Below are 17,889 nucleotides of genomic sequence, written 5' to 3' on the forward strand. Positions count from 1 at the left end.
AGTACAGTAGCATAGACCCGCAATTGACAAATCAGAGCAGTACAGGTAAATAGCGTAATAAGAATACATCGAATGTATGGTGTATGGATTATTCCGTAGCTAATGCAAAGCATAGTACCGTACCCACACTGTAAAGTACGCATACAGCACTGACACGGTTAGTCACAGTTGCACAAAGCGGAGATCCATCCCAGTCGGTATTTCCCCGCATTTACACTTGGAAGGTATGAGGTCACGAGTCACGAGTCACGCGCAAGCGGGTATGACTTCAATAAAATGCTTCAGGCTCGTCATCTTTGCTCTCCTTTTGCTTGTCAACCTCTATCTTCAGGCTTCATAGGCAACATCCACGAAAATTGCTTCATCAACATTCATTGTCTTAACATCACCTATTTGCTTTGGAAGACCACCAGTCAGTTACTGACCATCACCCGCCCTTCATGGAAAGCACCAGTCGAATTAATATGACCGACCTTTTTCCTTAGTGACCCGCTCGCACAAGCTGAATGATCGCGAGTACCCTGCCGATGGCGAGGTCCCCGCGCGCGAGAATCTTCCCCGATACTTTGCCAAATCTGGCCCAACTGATGCAGATCCTCGGAAGACCAAGAAAGACGGAGGGGGTAAAGGCAATTGGTAAGTTTGAGAGACACTCATCTCTATCCTAGGCCTGCGTGGTTCAATCCATCTTTAAAAGCTCTATTAACGTGGAATGGTCGTATTTCAACACAGGGGCCGCTCGGGAGAGGAAGTCCAAGATTACGGATATACTATGAACAATGCCCGACGTCGAAGCAATAGCAGCATCCAGGGGCTGGCAGACTTCCGCACTAAATTTGAAACCGTCGATCCCGAGCCAGTCTTTGAGGAGCAGCTTCATGGACCGGGTGATGTTGGTGTTACCGATGAGAATGCCGTGACCAAAGTCGAAAGCACGAGCAGCAGCAACGGGAGCGAGATTGGTTCCGCCTCCAAATACTAAGTAGGCATTCAGCCACGACGTGCACTATCACACACCACCGTATTACTTAAGCTTTTATTGGTCATCTTGCTGAAAGCAAGCGGTTCTGGTGTGGTGAACTTTGAAGTTTTTCTAATCAATTGAAACTTGACCAGATCAGACTATTATTAGAATGAGCTTCTCTGGTCCGCCGTATGTGCTGCAGGGAATGGCAACGCACCTAATTTGTATTATGCACTCTAGTACTGTCAACAAAGCGCAGGAAGATAGATTGATCCCTCTCGAACACGCGTTTCCCTTTCTTGATGTGACTCCTAAAAAAAACATCCGCGTCCCCATACACTGACAGTTAAGATGCTAAAATGCATAGTGCATGATGTTGTTGCAACATGACTGGATGATGAATCAAGTAGTGACTTAGACCTTCGTGCTGATCAATCTAGACCACTGACACCGCATAGTTGGCGTCACATTCACTGGTTCCTGAACTATTAATCCCTCCCCCACCCCTCAACCAAATCATGGTGGTTCTACCGATCTGTATCAGCGGCGCTAATATGCAAATTCATTTGTGTTGATCACTAACTACAAGACGCAATCCATAGTCCACGCTCTAGGGTGATGCAGACAGGCCCGAAATTATAAGTTTTGAGCCCACCGCTAGGACGGTATGCCCCTGCGCAATTGTCTATTTCTAGGCACACTTAACGAATATGATTTGCCAATCCTTTGGGTATACCAAGACAACCGATTGAAATATACGATTCAACAGAAGCAACACTGACCGTCATCATTCAGCAAATCAGCCCATGGCAATACGCAGCGCGTCCGTTCGCCTTGGCATGCTAGAGATTAGCCTATGAAAATGGAAAAAGGGGCGCCAAAACATGCATTAAACAAAAACGCGCTTGATTAGCGCAGCATCTGCAGACCTTCCGGCGCTATTGTACATGTTAAGAGAGAAATAGATAATGAGAGATTATTGTCTAGCGCTACGCTATGCCCAAGCTAATCAGGCCTTGGCGTCTGTAGACAGGGGCTCTCCAAGTCCTGCAGACTCTCCCTCATCAACCTTATCTCCATGTGAGACTATCTCTGTCTTGACTGTGTCCAAGAGATTTTGAAACCAAAAGTCAAGCTTGCCGTGCTCAATGTATCGACGGCAAATTTCATTTTCCCGTCTCAAGTCAGCGGCTATCCGAGCCTGTTGCTCCGGGCGGAAGCGTGACACGAGAATGTCGGATTCAGAATCTGCCATCAAGGCCTCGGCAGGAGCGAGAGGGACATTCCATAGCTGAACGCTGGGCTCACAAGTGGCTACAAATGAATGTTAGTATAAGTGACAAAAAGTAAGACCGACACACACAACCAGGCCAAGTCACTTACCAGCTAAGCAACGGACGATGGTCTGAGATAGAGCAGTGTCGCTAGCAAAATCGTCCGAGGGCCCACTCATTTGTTCGGCAGCCCTGCCCCTGGCTTCCCAATCGTCCTTGATCATGCAACGTCGCCAGATGAGTTTGCGCACAGCCGACACATAAGATGGATCCTTTTGTGCGTAGCGGCTGTGGTCAAGGGTTTGAAGCGCGAGGAAAAATTCTCGCCCTCCCAAATCCACCTCCATCTCCTCTTCGTGGTGAAGCGGGCCCATCAGCGTCAAAAGATCGATCAAGCGATCGGGTCCAAGAATGCGTCGATCAAACAGCGTGAGCAGTGCATCGTCCATGATCTTGTGCAGAGCAGGTCGATCCGCCTCAAGGTGGCCGCCGAAATAACCCAGAGCGAGATCAGCCGCGGCCCTCCGGTCGATCGCGTCCTCACAAAATGATTTCACATACGTATGCAGCGAGTCTTGAATCTCATCGATTTCGTTGGCATCATCCAGCCGTTTAATATCGTCCTCGACGGAGGTGATTGAAGCCCGTGACTCCTTTTGTTCTGTCGAAGCGAGTTTGCTGAGCTTCGCGATGGACAATTGAACCCGGTGACTCCACAATTCCTCCTCGCCGTTCAGTGTCAGGCCCTCTAAGCAGACAGCAGCAGTTTCGTAGTTTTGCTCGCCAGTCACGTCATTGATCCAGCTCAGTTTGGAATAGGCATGTGACTTTCGCAGAAACGAGTGACAGAAAGTTGATACTTGCGCATTGATAGGAGAGCCCCTGGATGGCCCATCGAGATTTGCCGTGAGAAGTATGCGTCTGCCCATGGCTCGCCGAATTTGTCGAAATATTGAGAAACACGGTGCGCCACATCAGCCTCAGTTGTGGACACGGCCGGGGAGCTGAGCAAGGACTCTGAGCTGACTGTCCCTTCACCTGGTCCTGTAATTCAATAACGAGCTCGACCAGAGCACCCATGTCGCGAAAACGTTCTGCAAGACTCAAGGCATCTTGAAGGTGACCAATGCCCGCGAGTTTGAAGAGTTGCCACTTGCGTTCCTTGACATGACTTTGTTCAATCGCAACACATTCGTCTGCGGCTTTCGCATCATCCTGTGCGCCCAGCCAGCGCGTCCGCTCTCGGTGCATCTGGCCCAGAACGCGCAGATGCGCGCGCTATTCTCGCAATTTTCTTCAAGACCTGTCCATCGGGTGCATCTGGACTCGAGGTTTTCTGTCGAATCCATGCTCGGCAGCTGTCCAGTTCCCAATCGAGCAGATTGCCGGCCTCGGTGTAACCCACAGATCGAGAGGTCCAGAATTCGGGAGGTTTTCGTATCCGTCGGCGAGAACACCATCCTCGACGAAGTCACTCCCTAACCCGTACAGCGATGCATGTTCATCCCGGTACCGATAAGCTGTCTCCACAATCGCCAAGAAAAGCTCACTTGCCTCCAAAATCTGCTCTGAAAGTTTCCGCGCTTGCTTCGAGGAAGTTCCTCTGCGAGGTTTGATCGCGTTCTTGATCCAAGGGATGACATGCTCCATCCGATATGTATCTTTTAGGAACCAGAGACGTAGCGCATCCACGTCTTCATTTGACTGGCTTGGCAAGGTCTTGAATTTGTCTTTCATTGAATCGATGACATTGCCGAGGAACGCCTCGTCACTTTTGCCTCTACGTGACTCCTCGAGCTTCCACATGGCTCGTTGCGCAGCAAGTTTCTCCGCGCCCCAAAGCAATTCCCAACGGGCCAAACGGCTCAGCGGGTTTCCTTTGCGCAATAGGAGAGCGGCCAAATCTCCAAGCGCCTTGGCCCTCAGTCTCAGATTTTGATCAATAGATATGGCGGAGGTCGGGATAAAGCGGGTCTCCGATTGAAGAAGTTCCCTGCAGATTTCTAGGGATGCTTGCTCAATTTCAGATGCAGGGAAGTTAAGACCGCTGCTGTCGAGCAAATTCAACGGGTTCTTGGCCATAGTTCCGAAGAAGATGGCCTGCTCGAGTTTATGTTTCGCGGTGACTTGACCCTCGTCCGCTTCCAGCGCTGATGGAAACCGAGGCACGACGTTAATGCGCACAACACCAAAGTTCCGAACCATCATGACACACGCGACAGCACCTTCATGGTCCGGCGAGCTCTCCACGTCGTGTCCGAGAATTTCGTAGGCCTTTCCGGAGCGGAAATGGATGACATCTTGGAATGGCAGAGGTATTTGGTGGGACTCCAAGAGTAACTGAGAGGTAGGTGACTCCTCAGTACTCGTTAAGGAAAGAATGACTAGAGATTGCCCAAAAAGAACAAAGGCAGTGCTCTCTCCCCTTGGAATGTGTAACTTCGGCTTCAAATTTCCATCCACAGGGGGCAAAGACGTGATATCGACCGCATGCGTTGAGGTCACGCGGATATGAGCACCTGAGAGGGAGACCTGGGCGATCAGCAACCTCTTGGCTTCCAGTAGCTCTGGAGTGCTGATGACAACAAAGAGCCGCCAAGATTCATCCGGCTCATCGACGGACTGTTGTTCGGACAAGGCGAAATCGAGGATCTTGACATCTGTGTCTCCTGGCATTGTCACATAGTCTTGGGGGATGGAGGCTGCGACAGGCCCCTTCAGATCGAATCTCTTTTTCAGTGCATTGCCATGATTCCAGTGAGTGTCCCAGATCTCAACCTGACCGGTCGAAGTTGCAACAAGCACGTCACGCTGGCCCCTCTGGCGTGAGGCGCCTGTCCGAACCGCCGTCACCTCTTTCCTCCAGGAACCACCGCTCAACACACTCTTGAGTCCACCGAAGAACCCAACCGCACCACCTCCAACGGATGTACTCAAGAAGTGCACCAAAACGGAAGGTTTACCCTGCGGGTCTCTCAGTGTGACGTGGGCAACTCGACCCGAAGAAAAGGCAATGATGATGCCAGAAGGCTCGCAGCTCATGATCTCCGTAGCATACTCACCAGAGAACAAACCGGGCGTTTGTCCTTGGACTCCATTTTGCTTCTGTCGGGAAAGTCCCAATGAAGCTGCGCTTGAAACAGTCTCCCAGTAGATCATTCTCCCGGTGGACGGTATGACAACAAGAAGCCCAGGATGACCTCCCGGGGTAGCAGAAATCAGAGCGCCGAGCGGAACAGCACCATAGACATCTCGACTGGATTCTGGAATTGACACGGTGAATGTTTCCGACGTTGATGGTGTTGAATTTGTTACGGAGTAGGGCCAGATGATCGCGTGGGAAGGTGTCAGGGCAAGCGCGTATCGATGTGTAGGTGCAAAGAAACATCGGAGGGGCTCTATTGGTCTGAGGTGAGCTATTGGCATCAAAGGTAGATTGAATATCGCCCTCTGAAGTTTAAACTCACCGGAGAGAGATCCCCGAATCTGATCTGGCAAAGCCGGTAGCTGTTCTACCGTGTAGTAATCGGTGCTGGACTGTTTTCTCATCGCCGTCAGAAAAGAAGCTCCACATCTCGCCAGAGACGCTCATCGGGCCATACCAGTACTATTCTACCTTCATTTTCATGAGGAGTCTCTTCCGCCGGTTTTGCGCCTCGAATAGGTAGTTGCGCCTCGATACCAATGGGAGTCGTGACCGTGTCAAGGTCGGGGGGTCCGACCGAAATTGTAGTCTCCGCCAGCTCACGCAGCTCATGGTTCAAGCTTGCGACTTGAGCATCTCCCGATTGACGCAACACCGAGCGTTGCCTCTTGGGTTTGGGCGGTTTCGTGGAGTCATCGGAGCTTCTTTGGCGTCTGCGAGGGTTGCGCGATGCGGCTGCTGTTTTGGGGACAAACATTTTTCCTTCGTAGGACGATAATAGGGCGAGATGATGTGAGAAGGAACCAAAGGTCAGACTCTCGCTGTATGGGTCACGACCACGAGGAAGAAGGCGCCAAAAATTGATTCCCCGAGACCAAGAATGACTGCGTCCCCAGGAGCGGCGCAAAAGTAGAAAACAGTAATGGGAGATAGCGCTACAACAAGTAAATGCTGGATGTCCTCCCAGAGTGTTTGGCCTGGGCGGTGAGGCGGACAAAACTGAAGGACGCGGGCGACGCGGTTGGTCTTCACGTGATGTCGATCATGTCTGATGTAAGACTTCTTTGCTTATAGACACAACACTGCGCTTGGACGAGTAAGGTCACTGTTGACCTGATTGCCTATGAGGATGTATTTCTTTCCTTTCTTCTTCTCTTTTCAAATCGCCGGCTTAACAATAAGTGATGAATCGTCTTATCTCGTAGTTGGCAAGCTTATCAATGTTCCTTCCACTATCTGTTCAAACGGGATTCACGAGAATGTAAGGTAGAGGGACAGATCGGGCAGAATTTTCATGGCTTGCGCTTGTTACTTTTCGGTCGACTCAGGACGGTGAATTTCCACCTTCGAGTGATCATCATTGAATCAAGCTAATGTACTATCAGTCTTTCAGATAACGACTTCCTCCCTGCCAGGGGGGTGAGATCATCTCCGGATATCTTTCCAAGCATTTAAAATGTCGCTGCAGGATTTCGCCGAATTGCGGAGGCTTACGTGATTGCCCCGCTCTCCCGCCGTTCACCCGGCCCCAGCTCTACGAACGACAGCTTTACTCTCCTCTGTCCGAGTCACGACAATTGTTCCTTCCAATGGACTGGTACCTTTTGGAGCAACGGCCATCTTTAAAATGTGCACACGCTACTTAGGCTAGATACGCTAAGGAAAGGGCAGAGCTGCCTAGCTCGCAGACGCAAATCAGAAACAATGCTCCGTCCTTTCGCACTGGGCCGGTCCCTTTGGAGCGGCCAGCGCCAAGCGATCGCACTGGAGCTGCCAGTGCTATCGGCTGCGAGGGGATTCGTGAGGAGGAAACACCTTAAGACAGCCTTATTCTTTCCAGGTAAGCCCGTCAAGCATTTGATTTCACTTTCCCGCCCTCGCATTCTCTTTCTTGGCAAATTTCCATAAATACCAATACATCTACTCAGGACATGGAGTGCAGCGAGTGGGCATGGCAAGCCCGTGGATGGACCACTTCCCTCAAAAGACGACCCGCATGCTAGATGAGATGGACTCGATACTTGGCTTGAAGCTCTCGGAAATCATATTGGAGGGGCCGAACTCCAAGCTGAATCAAACGGAGAATGCGCAACCTGCCATTATGGCCATTTCTGTTCTCATCCTCCGAATTCTAGAAGAGGAGTTCGGATTCGATACCCGATCCCGCGTCGATGTCACTCTCGGACATAGTCTCGGTGAATTCTCTGCCTTGGTGGCTGCGGGACATTTGCGGTATGCGGATGCTCTCAGATTAATTCGCGGTCGAGCCGAGGTCATGGCTCGATGCACCCAAAATATGGTGGAACGGTGCGGCGAAAGCTTCGGTATGGTGGCGCTCATCTGCGAGCCGGACCGAATAGAGGATCTGCTGGCGACCGTTCAGGAGTTCTTGGGGCTGGCGACGTCCCGCTTGGAAGACACCAGTCGTTCGATTCCGCCAATCTCACATGTCATGGTGGCCAACATCAATTCACCAAATCAAATTGTCCTCAGCGGCAGTATCCCGCGAATCAAGGCTCTTTTGGTTCAGCTTCGTCAGTTCGGAGGCCACGACCCCCGTGCGGTGAGATTGAACTGTGAAAGTCCATTTCATAGCCCAATGATGTCTCCAGCCACAGATTACATGAAGGACACCTTGGAAACAACCCCGGTCACATTTCCTGCTATACTGCCGTGCATCTCAAATGTCTCTGCGCGACCCTTTCAGTCAAAAGAAGATTTGGTTGAATTGCTATCCAGGCAGTGCACTGCTACGATTCGCTGGTGGGATAGCGTCCGGTATCTTCACCAGGAACGAGGGGCTCGACGGTGGATCGGAATCGGACCTGGAAAAGTGGGCCGAAACTTGGTCGGCAAAGAGGTCGGAAGAGTGGATGTGAAAGGTGGTGGGGTCTGGGCAATTTGCAATCCGCGAGAAATCGAGGAGATGATGGAAGCTTTGGAAAAGACCGAAGCAGAAGGTCCCACGGAAGACTAAGGTTCCTCCTGTCCCTGAAAACCTGGAGTAGCGCATTTCCAGCGGCGCTTTTAAAAGTTCAAGATGGGATTAGGGAATATGGGATTGGGGCAGAGGAGTCATCCACGTTCAATTGATGTACTGTTATACATGTACGCGTGAAACAGCTCAGATATGATGCAAAAATGGATCAAGAGACTTATCATAGCCATCAGCCGATACTTTAACCGACGAATGTATCGGGGACTTTAATGCGTCGTTTCTCTGAAGGCAACTACATGGCAACTCCCGGGGCCCACGTCTGACCAATGCGTTGCAAGTCGGCGATGAACTTGGGGTTTGAAATGGGCTGACCAGCGGTCGTGGCGGCTGCCGTCGTCTCGGAAATCGGAGCGTGTTCGTCCGGGGAGTAGAACGGGTTTTGAAGAAGCTGGATGTACGCGCTCTGCAATGCCCGGAAAGCCTAGATTGAAGTGATAAGCCAAGTGCATCGCGCGCATAGATGTTCGAACTACGAAGGGTGTCCCGTACCGGTTTCAAGTCCGAGTCCCTCAGGCCACTGACTGCAGGACCTGCAGGCTTCCCTGCGCTTACACTCTCGCGTCCGAATTGATCCACAATGATCAAGAACTTCACCCCCGTCGTTGTCAGCCAGCCATAAGCGGCGAGGCGCTCATCGATTGCATGTAACAATCCGAGGTCCTGGTCGATGGAGGTCTGTTTGCGCCGAATCTCAATGATGTCGAGACAAGAGTTGAGCATGAATGAGAACTCAATGGTAGAGTCCGTATATGGTGGAAACAGAGAGATGTGTAGGGGGTTATCCTGAGACCCTTTGAGTGAGCAATGGGTTCCTCGCGATTATCGTGAAAGTGCTTACCGTCTTTCCAATCACTCCGATGCAAGCTATCCGGGGTCCCGTCATGATATCTGAGAATGAGGGAGCTTCGAATCGAATGCAGTAATATTGCTGTCAACAAATTTGTCAACAATTGATGCGTATGAGAAACTTCACGTTCGTCTTTGCTTGCAAAAGCAACGTGGTGAGCCCCGGTCCCTTATAAAACCGCCTGGCTCTCTCCCAGTCTCAGCGCTCTTTTGCCAGAAGAAGGAAAGATGACCGCATTCCAGGCAAGTTTCTCGACGTAAAGGTGCCAAGAATGCGAAGCCTAGCGCGCGGCCAAGGGTATTGAGGGCGTACCTGATGAAATCTGCGAAAGAGGGGGTGGAAATCCAGTGAGTCCAATGGATCGTAGTGGGCTGTCTGACCGCCCAATGACGGACTCGCAGAGTCTGGGGAGAAGTCGAGATACGATCAGATTACATGCACGCCGAAGATCCATACCACAGCCCCAAACGGACTTGGGCACTTGAATACTGAATTTTTGAATTTGCCATTGCTCTCGCTTATTGAATGAGCATTTCTTGTCTTGAATTCTCTGTTTTTTTTAAAATAATAAAAGAAGAAGGAAAGAAAGGTATCAGCCTTACATGAGCTCTTTTTCTCTGCCCTGGAACCAACACCAAACAGACGCATCCACTTCCTCCTGGCTACCCTCTCGATCGCCGCATTACTGACCAGTTGCCGGACGGTGGATCTTCCCGTGTTTCGTCCCCTGCCAATCACTTGCCCGCCAAAGCTGGTTACGAGCATCACGTGATATCGCCGCGAGTGCCAAAGTCCTCCGCGATAATCCACCATGGTCCGCCACCCCATTCGAATCGCATCTGGGAGCCTCACCTACTTCTCAAAACATCCATTATGTTGCCCATGGCGAGACCCGCTATTTCTGGCGCCCTCTGTGGTATGAGTCACCAAAGAACAATCATCTCCTCCGAGGCTCTGGCCAGCTCTCTAACACACCTTGTGCAGTGCGCCCTCGAATTGCAGCATGCATTCCCCGTGCCAGCCCTATCGCGGCCTTGACGACCTCCTCGCAAAAGTCGGCGAATGCTCTTGAGCGTCAATCAACTAGTGGCCAGTCACTGACGGCCTCCGGCAAGGTCCGCCAGGAAGTGCCTCTTCCTAGCCAAGAGAAGAAGGAGGGCGCCATGCAATATGTCTTGTATGTGATGCCAGTGGCGACGGACGGGTTTCACGCTGCGATCAGATGAACCTTGAGCTGACCATCGCGTCGTGCAGGACTACTCTGGACCAAGTCACCAACTGGGCTCGTCAGAGCTCTCTCTGGCCTATGACCTTCGGTCTCGCCTGCTGTGCCGTCGAGATGATGCACTTGTCTACCCCCCGCTACGATCAGGATCGTCTGGGAATCATTTTCCGTGCCTCCCCTCGTCAATCCGATGTGATGATTGTGGCCGGTACCCTGACAAACAAGATGGCACCTGCTCTTCGCCAGGTCTATGATCAGATGCCCGACCCCCGGTGGGTCATCAGTATGGGTAGCTGCGCCAACGGAGGTGGATATTATCACTACAGTTACTCGGTCGTCCGCGGTTGTGACCGCATCGTCCCCGTGGATGTCTACGTTCCTGGCTGTAAGTTCTCGAAAAAAAACCCTTCACTTCCGACCATGTTGATGATTGCACTGGTTCTAACCTCCGAATCCAGGTCCCCCTACCGCCGAGGCTCTGATGTACGGTATTTTCCAGCTGCAGAAGAAGATGCGCCACACCAAGATCACTCGCATGTGGTACCGGCGTTAAAACACTCCGAGTGATTTGCTTCTTCATTTCTTCTGTGCTTCTTACGCTTGCCTTCATCACGAACGGTGGGTTTTGAATTATTTCCAGCCATCGCAAAGTCGTCTCGTATTTTTTTTTCATCGTTCAAAATTGTATATCATCAACCCCCAGCTCCTGCTGTGACTGGACTTCCTTTGAAACATTTCCTTCAACGTCGAACTTGGGGGTCGTACGGTGTAACAGGTTGCCTCAGTACCTAAAAATGTCAGCGACAAGTTTCATACGAGTCTCGCTCACGTCGGACCATATTCGTATCTAGCTTCATCCGAAATTTTTGGTTTTTTTTTTCTTTTTTTTAGATTCAAGAGTCCTCGCTGACATCGAGCAACCAATTCCATTCGATCTATGACTTCCTATGAACATTTACCGGTGACTTTCTTGACTGAACCTCACCACGCCTTATAAGAGCGGCGAAATCGGTGGACAACCCAGCTGTTTGAAGAAGCCCAATTGGGAGTCGAGAAGCTGACCCGATTTCAGTCTTCAACCGTTGACCATCACTCCGCCGTTGGGATGAAGACACTGGCCCGCAATGAAACTACTATCTTGACTTGCAAGGAAGACAAAGCACGTTGCCACCTCACTCGGCTGTCCCGAGCGTCCGATGGGGACGGTGTGGAATTGTTCCATTGCAGATGTGTGCATAGTCGATGGGATCAGTGGAGTCCAGACTAGATCGACCATGGCCATTCGAGTCAGTTACTCAAATCAGTTGAAGGAATTGTGAGATGATCTGATACGTACTCGGACCTGGACAGACACAATTCACGCGGATACCATTCTTCAGCTGCTGATTCGACAGAGCGCGTGTGAAGGCCACGATAGCTCCCTTGGTAGAGGTATAATCCAGCAGATCGCCGCGGCCAATATACGGATTGACGGAGGAGCAGTTGATGATCGTGGAACCTCGCTTCATGTGCGGCAACGCATATTTGGACAAGTAGAAGAAGGAATGGATGTTGGTATCGAAGGTTCGTTCCCATTGGTCCCTGTGATGAAGTTCTCGAGTCAACTTCTGATCATCCTTTTGATCTTCATGCCATCCTTGTCACTCTTCAACGAGACGGGAGACAGGCCCTTCCTTGGGGCCACTCTACAGCAAGATTCAACTCACTCGTCCAACTCGCTGATATCACTCAGCATGTTCTGGAAAGCTGCATTATTGATCAAAATATCAATGCCCCCCAAAGTCTGCAGGGCTGTGTCAATAGCTTTCTTGCAATTCTCCCGCTTTCGCAGGTCAATCGGCAGGCAATGACACTGAGCTCCGTGCTTTTCCACGAGCCGCTTGGTCTCTTGGGCATCCGACTCTTCTTCCGGCAAGTAGATGATCAAGCTCGAGGCTCCCTCCATAGCATAGAGAACGGCTGTTGCTCGTCCAATACCAGAGTCTCCACCGGTGATGATGGCTCGTTTTCCTTTCAGCTTGCCGGCAGCCTTGTAGGGCTGATAGCCGCCGTCTTCGGTGGGAATTTGGTCATAGACGGGTTTCGGATCGGCCATATCGGACTCAAGGCCTGGCTTGGCCATATGCTGGATGGGGATCTTGTGACCTAGTGAGGGCTTCAAAGATTAGTGCTTTGTCCAATTTGACCGACAGTAGCACGGTGAACCAAACGGCATTAGGTGCCATTCATCATGTCCACTTGCCTGGCTCGAACTGGGACTTGGCTCCAGTCGCGGGGCTTTCGACATATTGCGAGACTGGAGACATGGTCACGGAATAGGTGATAAGTCGGTATGGGCTTGGGAAAAAAAGAAGGGGTGTGTGAACTATCGATACTGTTGCTGAAAATGGATCTAGTCTGATCACAGAGCTAGCGAAATGAGATGAATAGAAGAGCTTGCATTGACAGAAAAAAGAATGCTACTCAGACCTCTATATATGCCCGAAGAATCTAACAGCTAAGCCTTCGTCACCATGACAGACCCTCAGATTGATTCCCAAGGAAACCGAGCTCTGCGATAGTCACACCAGAAGAGCAAATGAGACTGTATGGGAGCGGTCGCCTCTTCCGAGCTGGGAGGTGCCTATTAGGTGTCGGGGAGCGATTTCGACATGTGGCGACGCAGGAGGATAGGAGTAGTTTCTTCGTCATACGGTACGTTTAACTGTGGTCAAGATTCAGGCGATCATTGCAAAAGCCACTCTCAATGTTGAACATCTGGACGAGCATTAATCTTACAATAATCTATATAACAACTCATTTAGGATGCTGGCTGGGAACTGAAACTCAAATGCTATGGTGAGGGTGGCTGGTGACAGTCACTGACAAGGAATCTTCTTAAAAAAAAGAAATCTTAAACGAATCTCTACCCTTTGGAAGTCATTCAACGGCAGTGTACCCAGCGACTTCGGAGGTTATGTGGTACCTAGAAATACCTTAATTTGAGACTAGCGCGCCCAAAGTACCTGTGACATAGGATCATTCGATTTGCCTAATTTTTCCAGCATCATGAGCGCATCATCACTGGGAGATGCCTGGTTATATCGTCGGAGACGCATTTCGTGGACCATCATTGGGCAAGTGTAGCGAGTCTTGTCTCCGCCACTAGACTTACAACACTTTCACAGATGGGAGGAGATACATCAACTTGATTGACCGAGGCAAAACGGCTGGAGTCTGATCCCGTTCTAGATTTCATCCCTGGTCATATTAGCAGAGAGCCCGGACAATATCCTATCCATAGTTGATATAATCCGTAATTGATGACCATCCGAAAGCTTTCAGGCTCTGCTAGATCTGTGCAACACTTGCGACGAGATTCCCACCAGTGCTTCAGGAATCAAACAAGTATGTAGAATGATATCTTCAAGTGAATGTCTTGGAAATACCTCTTATCACTTAGGCACTACAGTGCCTGAAGTACACTATCTTATCACATGGTCTTATCGTGCCGGCTTATCGAGATTACAGTTGATGTGGTCCGTGCGCGCAATAATTTTTCTTTCCGTCTGCGACTCTCCGCCATCACTCCGACGAGGTCTACAAATTGCCCTACCTCGATTTCGGCCCTCACAATTTCGCCGTCATGGGGAAAACGCACACAGCGACAAATGGGACGACGTCCGAGCAAGTCCTGCCGGCTGTTCTGTCAAAGCCATGGGAATTCCTTCGCCCAACCGATCAGCTGCAAACCCAGATTGCGGATTCCGCAAAGCAGATTCTGGACCCGCTGGCCGTCTCTGTTGTTGACAGCCAGACTCTCCGTCGTCAAGTGAACAAGAAGCGCAAGCGTACCGAGACCGAGCTCGACGATGCCCCTCCCCTGCAATTGAAGAGCCTGTACGTGGACGGCTTCACCTCGAATCAAATATGGGAACAAGCCATCCGCATCCTAGAGTCTGCTGGCCGGGAAGTTGAACGGGATATCATGCTGCTGGATCAAGTCGATGAAGATGAGTCTTCCGATGAGGAAGGTCAGGGGGAGGCTCTCGACGGATCCGATCCTGAAGGGTCGGCTTCTGAAAGTGACGAGGGGGAGAGTCTGTCCGATGATTTCTCCGAGAATGGTGACCTGGACATGCACGAGGAGGATATGGGAGAGGTCTCTGGAGAGGAAGAGGAAGAGTCCTCTGAAGAGGAGGAGGGGGAGGAGGATATAATGGAGGACGGCATGAGCGTGGATAACGCTTCCGGCCAAGAGGAGGAAGATGGAGGCACATACGTTGAAGATCCCTTTGGCCTGAACGATGGATTCTTCTCAATCGACGACTTCAACAAACAAACCGAGCACTTTGAAAGGCTAGATGCCAGGGGTGCAGGCAACGATGACGACAGCGACGAAGAGGACATTGACTGGCACGCCAACCCGTTGGCCAGCGGTAGCATGGGCACCGTTCCTAACTCTTCGGCTTCAAAGAAACCACGCGGGTCAGACGAGAATGACGAGATGGACGATGACAGCGAGGAGGATGGTCCCACATTCGGAAATGCCGATCTGAACGTGGACTCTGATTCGGACGACGACGGCTTCGACGGAGAGGATACGGGCATGGGTGGAATTGAAAATGCCAATGACATCAAATACGCCGATTTCTTCGCCCCACCTGCTCGCAAGGCTTCTAAGAAAAAGAGCCGCGCGTTACCAAAGACACAGCCCTCTGCAGAAACGATTCAGAACGACATGGAACGGGCCATGGCCGATGTCCGTCGTGACCTCTTCGATGAAGAGTCCGAGGGAGAGGGTGAAGACGAGGAGATGGCCGATGCCGATGAGCCCAAGGGCCCACGCTCAACTCACGAGAAGCAGCGGGCACGAATCGCCGATGAAATCCGCCGTCTCGAAGCGGCTAATGTGGCCAAGAAGGAATGGATGGTTGCCGGTGAGGCCAGAGCCGTGGAGCGGCCAGTCAACTCGCTCATTGAGGAAGATCTGGACTTTGAGCGCGTGGGCAAGCCCGTTCCCGTGGTGACGCACGAAACCACAGAAGACATTGAAGAGCTCGTCAAGCGCCGCATCTTGGCCAAGGAGTTTGACGAAGTCGTCCGTCGACGACCGGGCGCCGCCGACCTGCAATCCTCCCGTCGGGGACGTTTCGAGCTCGACGATACTAAAGCGCAGCAGAGCTTGGCGGAGATGTACGAGGCGGATCATTTGCGCGCGACGGATGCCAACTACGTTGACCCGAAGAATCAAAAGTTGATGCGCGAACACGCAGAAGTCACTGATCTCTGGAAGGAGATTAGTTCCAAGCTGGATCTCCTCTGCAACTTGAACTACAAGCCTCAGGCGCCTCAACCCAGCATCAACGTGGTCACCGACGCTCCTACTATCATGATGGAAGACGCCCGACCCACGGCTGGAGGCGCCGTGGCCGGTCCGTCGGGTCTGGCGCCTCAAGAGATCTACAAGCCTGGCGACGACGGTCGGACTGCCGGCGAGATCGTCCTCAAGACTGGTGCAGTCATCTCCAAGGACGAGATGACCCGCGAAGAAAAGGCCCGCAAGAGGAGGCAAAAGAAGAATCAGAAGAAGGAGCCGCTGACCATCCAGCCCTCGGGCAAGAAGGCCGAGAAGCAGCAGTTGGTATCGGACCTGAAGAAGGGTGGTGTCAAGATCATCAACAAGGAGGGCCAGGTCACCGACATGAGCGGCAGCAAGGTGGGCCCGAGCCAGAAGAACAGTGGAGATACCCTCAAGTTATAAGTTGCTTTTGTTTCGAGTATTCTATTTACAATCTCAAAACTGTCGCTGCATTTCAATGTACAAAAGAATCTCTGGGACGTTTTTTATATCGCCAGTTGGTCCTTGTATGCCGGCGCTATTTTGATAGAACAAAATGGAAAATTTTAAGCCGCCTCGTAAATCATGGTGATGATCGTAGGATCATGATGAAGATCTTGAACATCCTCTGTCTCTCTCTCTCTTCTTCTTCTTCTTGTCAGTCTTGCTTTTCCACCTCTGTCACCAACAAGGTAGTCTCTTTGGTAGCTGGTATCTGCTTTGATGTCGCGGGTTGCTTGGTAGGTTTGACACGGATCGTGTACATGTACAGAGATTCTCGACTATACTCGGCCGCATGTGGATCGTCGCGCACCTCCTGCACATCAAAGGCCTTCTTGGCCATCTTCATGAACCGCAAATCCGCCCGACGCCGCCTCTTGTAGCAAAAGTAACAGACCGAGTTCGGACCCAACAGATCTTGCAGCGTGGTGATGAGCAGCGGGAACGCGGGTTCGAAGTAGACACAATCGGCCGCTAGGATGACATCGGGTTTGGAGGGAACATGACTGGGGATGGGCTCTCCCCAGTCCAGGACCGATGCAACCACGGTCGAGTCGAGTTGGTTGAGCGCGATGTTATCTTTCATCAGGTCGAACATGGGTATTTGATCCGTGATGTGTAGAGGGAGACCGATCTCGCACCCACGGGCCACCGCCAATCCGACGAGTCCACCGCCGGCTCCCAACTCCACGCTGCGCCAGTAATTTCAGCATTTCATGCACCTCGCATTCGAATAGTGATGGAGTATGTATGGTGGGGAGTTTTTTTTTCTCCTCCTTTGCAAGCATCGTCTTCGAAAGGTATTTCTCTTTCCATTCAAAAGAGGGGGGGGGGGGGGGGGGGGGGAAGGAGAAGCATAAGGGCAACAGTACTCACATTGTTTTCCCTGCCATATCGGTGGCATGCCTTGACAGCATATATTTTGACAGAACCATGCCTGCTGGCCACAGTTGACCACCACATCCATTCTTGAGATCCTCCTTCAACAGAAGAGGTTCACGGAGCAGTCCATCAAAGTCTATCCTCGTTGTCCCCGCACTTTTGATATCCCGCGGGGGGGCCAACGACGAGGACACCAAAGGCGCGTTGAGGACCGTGTCTGGTGACGGGGAGCGACTCATCATGTCGAACAGTTAGCCAAAAGCCGAGGTCGAGTTGCGATGGGGGTGAGAGAGTGGTGAGAGTGAATGGTGAACTGTTTGGATTGGGAGGAAATGGTTGATTCTGTCTCTTTTTTTTTGTCATCTTTATCCTCCAATCTAAAATAAGAAAAATCGATGTGGTGCGCCGATAAGCTTTCCGGCGGGTCTGGACAGGGGGCTTATCGGACCGAGTCACATGATGGTCTAGAATTCAAACCAAGTCCCTACTGTCAGTGCGCCTGCGATGGTACAATAGGCCGCTGCCAAATGTATGTTCTTCTCCAGGATCGCATCTACCTACCCAGGTCCAATTTCCATGCACTGGTCAGACACAAGTCGATCATCCTATGTAGAAGTAGCTCCGCTAGGCTCTCCGCGTTTTTGAGTTTCTTGAGTCATAAAGAATGATTTGTCTAGCTGTGCAAGACCGAGCACCTATTCGGAACGGGTCAAGTAAAACATGTCGTATGTAA

The 17,889-nt window shown here is 51.3% G+C and overlaps 8 protein-coding genes across 8 annotated transcripts; 4 read left to right on the forward strand and 4 right to left on the reverse strand.

Moving 5' to 3' along the window:
• Positions 1-276: 276 nt before the first annotated feature.
• Positions 277-982, forward strand: POX_a00889 (uncharacterized protein; the record flags this gene model as incomplete). Its single annotated transcript, XM_050109823.1, has 3 exons — positions 277-412; positions 486-636; positions 733-982. The coding sequence occupies 3 exons, from the start codon at positions 277-279 to the stop codon at positions 980-982; spliced, it is 537 nt and encodes a 178-aa protein (XP_049973591.1).
• A 991-nt stretch (positions 983-1,973) lies between these two features.
• On the reverse strand, positions 1,974-6,140 carry POX_a00890 (uncharacterized protein; the record flags this gene model as incomplete). The annotated part of the gene is made up of 5 exons (XM_050109824.1): positions 1,974-2,278; positions 2,348-3,120; positions 3,266-3,516; positions 3,565-5,775; positions 5,841-6,140. 5 exons carry the CDS (start codon positions 6,138-6,140, stop codon positions 1,974-1,976), a joined length of 3,840 nt encoding a protein of 1,279 aa, XP_049973592.1.
• Positions 6,141-7,087: 947 nt separating this feature from the next.
• On the forward strand, positions 7,088-8,360 carry POX_a00891 (uncharacterized protein; the record flags this gene model as incomplete). The annotated part of the gene is made up of 2 exons (XM_050109825.1): positions 7,088-7,223; positions 7,312-8,360. The coding sequence occupies 2 exons, from the start codon at positions 7,088-7,090 to the stop codon at positions 8,358-8,360; spliced, it is 1,185 nt and encodes a 394-aa protein (XP_049973593.1).
• A 253-nt stretch (positions 8,361-8,613) lies between these two features.
• POX_a00892 (uncharacterized protein) lies at positions 8,614-9,264 on the reverse strand (the record flags this gene model as incomplete). Its single annotated transcript, XM_050109826.1, has 3 exons — positions 8,614-8,802; positions 8,871-9,164; positions 9,220-9,264. 3 exons carry the CDS (start codon positions 9,262-9,264, stop codon positions 8,614-8,616), a joined length of 528 nt encoding a protein of 175 aa, XP_049973594.1.
• An 837-nt stretch (positions 9,265-10,101) lies between these two features.
• Positions 10,102-11,006, forward strand: POX_a00893 (NADH-ubiquinone oxidoreductase 19.3 kDa subunit; the record flags this gene model as incomplete). The annotated part of the gene is made up of 4 exons (XM_050109827.1): positions 10,102-10,144; positions 10,213-10,405; positions 10,483-10,838; positions 10,912-11,006. The coding sequence occupies 4 exons, from the start codon at positions 10,102-10,104 to the stop codon at positions 11,004-11,006; spliced, it is 687 nt and encodes a 228-aa protein (XP_049973595.1).
• A 522-nt stretch (positions 11,007-11,528) lies between these two features.
• Positions 11,529-12,740, reverse strand: POX_a00894 (putative oxidoreductase; the record flags this gene model as incomplete). The annotated part of the gene is made up of 4 exons (XM_050109828.1): positions 11,529-11,716; positions 11,790-12,034; positions 12,160-12,598; positions 12,644-12,740. The coding sequence occupies 4 exons, from the start codon at positions 12,738-12,740 to the stop codon at positions 11,529-11,531; spliced, it is 969 nt and encodes a 322-aa protein (XP_049973596.1).
• Positions 12,741-14,078: 1,338 nt separating this feature from the next.
• Positions 14,079-16,196, forward strand: POX_a00895 (uncharacterized protein; the record flags this gene model as incomplete). The annotated part of the gene is made up of 1 exon (XM_050109829.1): positions 14,079-16,196. One exon carries the CDS (start codon positions 14,079-14,081, stop codon positions 16,194-16,196), a length of 2,118 nt encoding a protein of 705 aa, XP_049973597.1.
• Positions 16,197-16,431: 235 nt separating this feature from the next.
• Positions 16,432-17,398, reverse strand: POX_a00896 (uncharacterized protein; the record flags this gene model as incomplete). Its single annotated transcript, XM_050109830.1, has 2 exons — positions 16,432-16,966; positions 17,151-17,398. The coding sequence occupies 2 exons, from the start codon at positions 17,396-17,398 to the stop codon at positions 16,432-16,434; spliced, it is 783 nt and encodes a 260-aa protein (XP_049973598.1).
• Between the last annotated feature and the right edge of the window lie 491 nt (positions 17,399-17,889).

Source organism: Penicillium oxalicum, chromosome I, assembly GCF_001723175.1.
Source record: "Penicillium oxalicum strain HP7-1 chromosome I, whole genome shotgun sequence".
Classification (NCBI taxonomy): Eukaryota; Fungi; Ascomycota; class Eurotiomycetes; order Eurotiales; family Aspergillaceae; genus Penicillium; species Penicillium oxalicum.